Source organism: Ipomoea triloba, chromosome 5 (genome assembly GCF_003576645.1).
Source record: "Ipomoea triloba cultivar NCNSP0323 chromosome 5, ASM357664v1".
NCBI classification, from domain to species: domain Eukaryota; kingdom Viridiplantae; phylum Streptophyta; class Magnoliopsida; order Solanales; family Convolvulaceae; genus Ipomoea; species Ipomoea triloba.
Genome location: NC_044920.1, coordinates 28,194,398 through 28,195,903, shown reverse-complemented (window position 1 = coordinate 28,195,903; position 1,506 = coordinate 28,194,398). Strand labels below are relative to the sequence as shown.

At 38.8% G+C, this 1,506-nt stretch overlaps 1 protein-coding gene across 1 annotated transcript; it reads left to right on the top strand.

Annotated features, from left to right (window-relative positions):
- Positions 1–455: 455 nt before the first annotated feature.
- Positions 456–1,216, top strand: LOC116020981 (alpha carbonic anhydrase 8-like). The gene has a single exon (XM_031261567.1). The coding sequence runs from the start codon at positions 534–536 to the stop codon at positions 951–953; it is 420 nt and encodes a 139-aa protein (XP_031117427.1). The 5' UTR covers positions 456–533; the 3' UTR covers positions 954–1,216.
- Positions 1,217–1,506: the final 290 nt, after the last annotated feature.

The window sequence follows — 1,506 nt, the reverse complement described above, 5'->3', positions numbered from 1 at the left end:
TTGAAGTATTTAATCATATCATTCATTGTCTCCCTACCATCATTAGTTTGATCACTTGATGGTAAATTATAAATATCACAGTAATCACATGTTGAAGTTTTTATTATACAACTATAGATTCGACTGAAGGACATATAATATAAAATTAATACTTAGAATTTAAATGAAATTGACGACCTTCCTTTATGCATGAGATATATGAGATAATGTTTAAAATTATATATTTACCGATAAAGTTAAAAGTAATAATTAAATTTTGGAATAACAATAAAAGTCAAACCAAAATGTAATGGAATTATTTGTAGATAACTAAAATTTTGAAAAATCACTAAAATTCAGGATGAAATTTGGGATTAATTTAAAGATAATCATTAATGAGTGAGATAATAAATTATTATTATTTTTATAATATAAAAGGCAATAGCTCTCTCTATATATCTCCACAGTCTCTCTTCTCTAATCATTTCACAATTCACATCTCTCTCAATCTCTCTCCCTAATCTCTGCTAAATCAAAGGTTTAATTTGTTGAAAATGGCGATCAAAGTGTTTCTACTCTTAACCCTCTTCGCCACCGCGTGCTTAGCACAATCCCCAACTCCCGCCCCCAAAATCTCTCCCTCAGCCACCCCAACGCCGTCGCCCACGGTGGCGCCGCCAACACCCACTCCGGCGCCGGCGCCGGCGACTCCTTCACCTTCTCCGGCCCCAGTGACCTCCCCAACCCCGGCTCCGGCCCCGAGCACCCCCGAAACCCCGGCCCCGGCCCCCGAAGTCTCTTCTCCTTCCCCATCCGTCTCCTCGCCGCCCGCTCCGGGGCCGGTAGGTGCGGCGGCGCCGGCGCCGGCCGATCAGCCATCGGCCGACAACACTCCGCCGCCGAACGGTGGCTCCAGAGTCGTAATTGGCGGAGCTGCTCTCGCCGGTGTACTATTCGCTTTTGCTTTGATATAATGCGGATAAGTAGATCGATTTATCGGTGGTGTTCATTGGCGGCGGCGATTCCGGCGAGGCTACTTTTATCTCTCTCATTTATTTATTATTGCTTAACATCAGTGTTGTGAGTACGTTAGATTAATTTGTCGTGTTTCCTTTGCATTCTACTTTCGATCATTTGATGTTACGACATTTTCGTATGTATTGAGATTCCATTCGATTCGCCCCATTTATTTGTATGAAAGAAGATTTTTATATTTAACTTCATCATTTATTTTTAATTTATTCTGATCTTTTCAAATTTAATTTAGACATGATATTTAAAGATATTATTATAAAATATCCTTATGCAAATACATTTGACAAAGAAAATTAAGGAAAAATGACACTTTTTTTGCTCCCAATAGTAGTGTGCAAAGTGGCTTTGTTCATCCTGAATTTTATTAGAATTGGAGGATAGAATAAGAAGCACAATTATAAAAAGATTAAAAGTCACTCTTCAAACAATTGAGAGACAAAAATGCCCCTTTAAAATTGGTAAGAGGAGTTAATTATCGAGATGGTCTCTTGA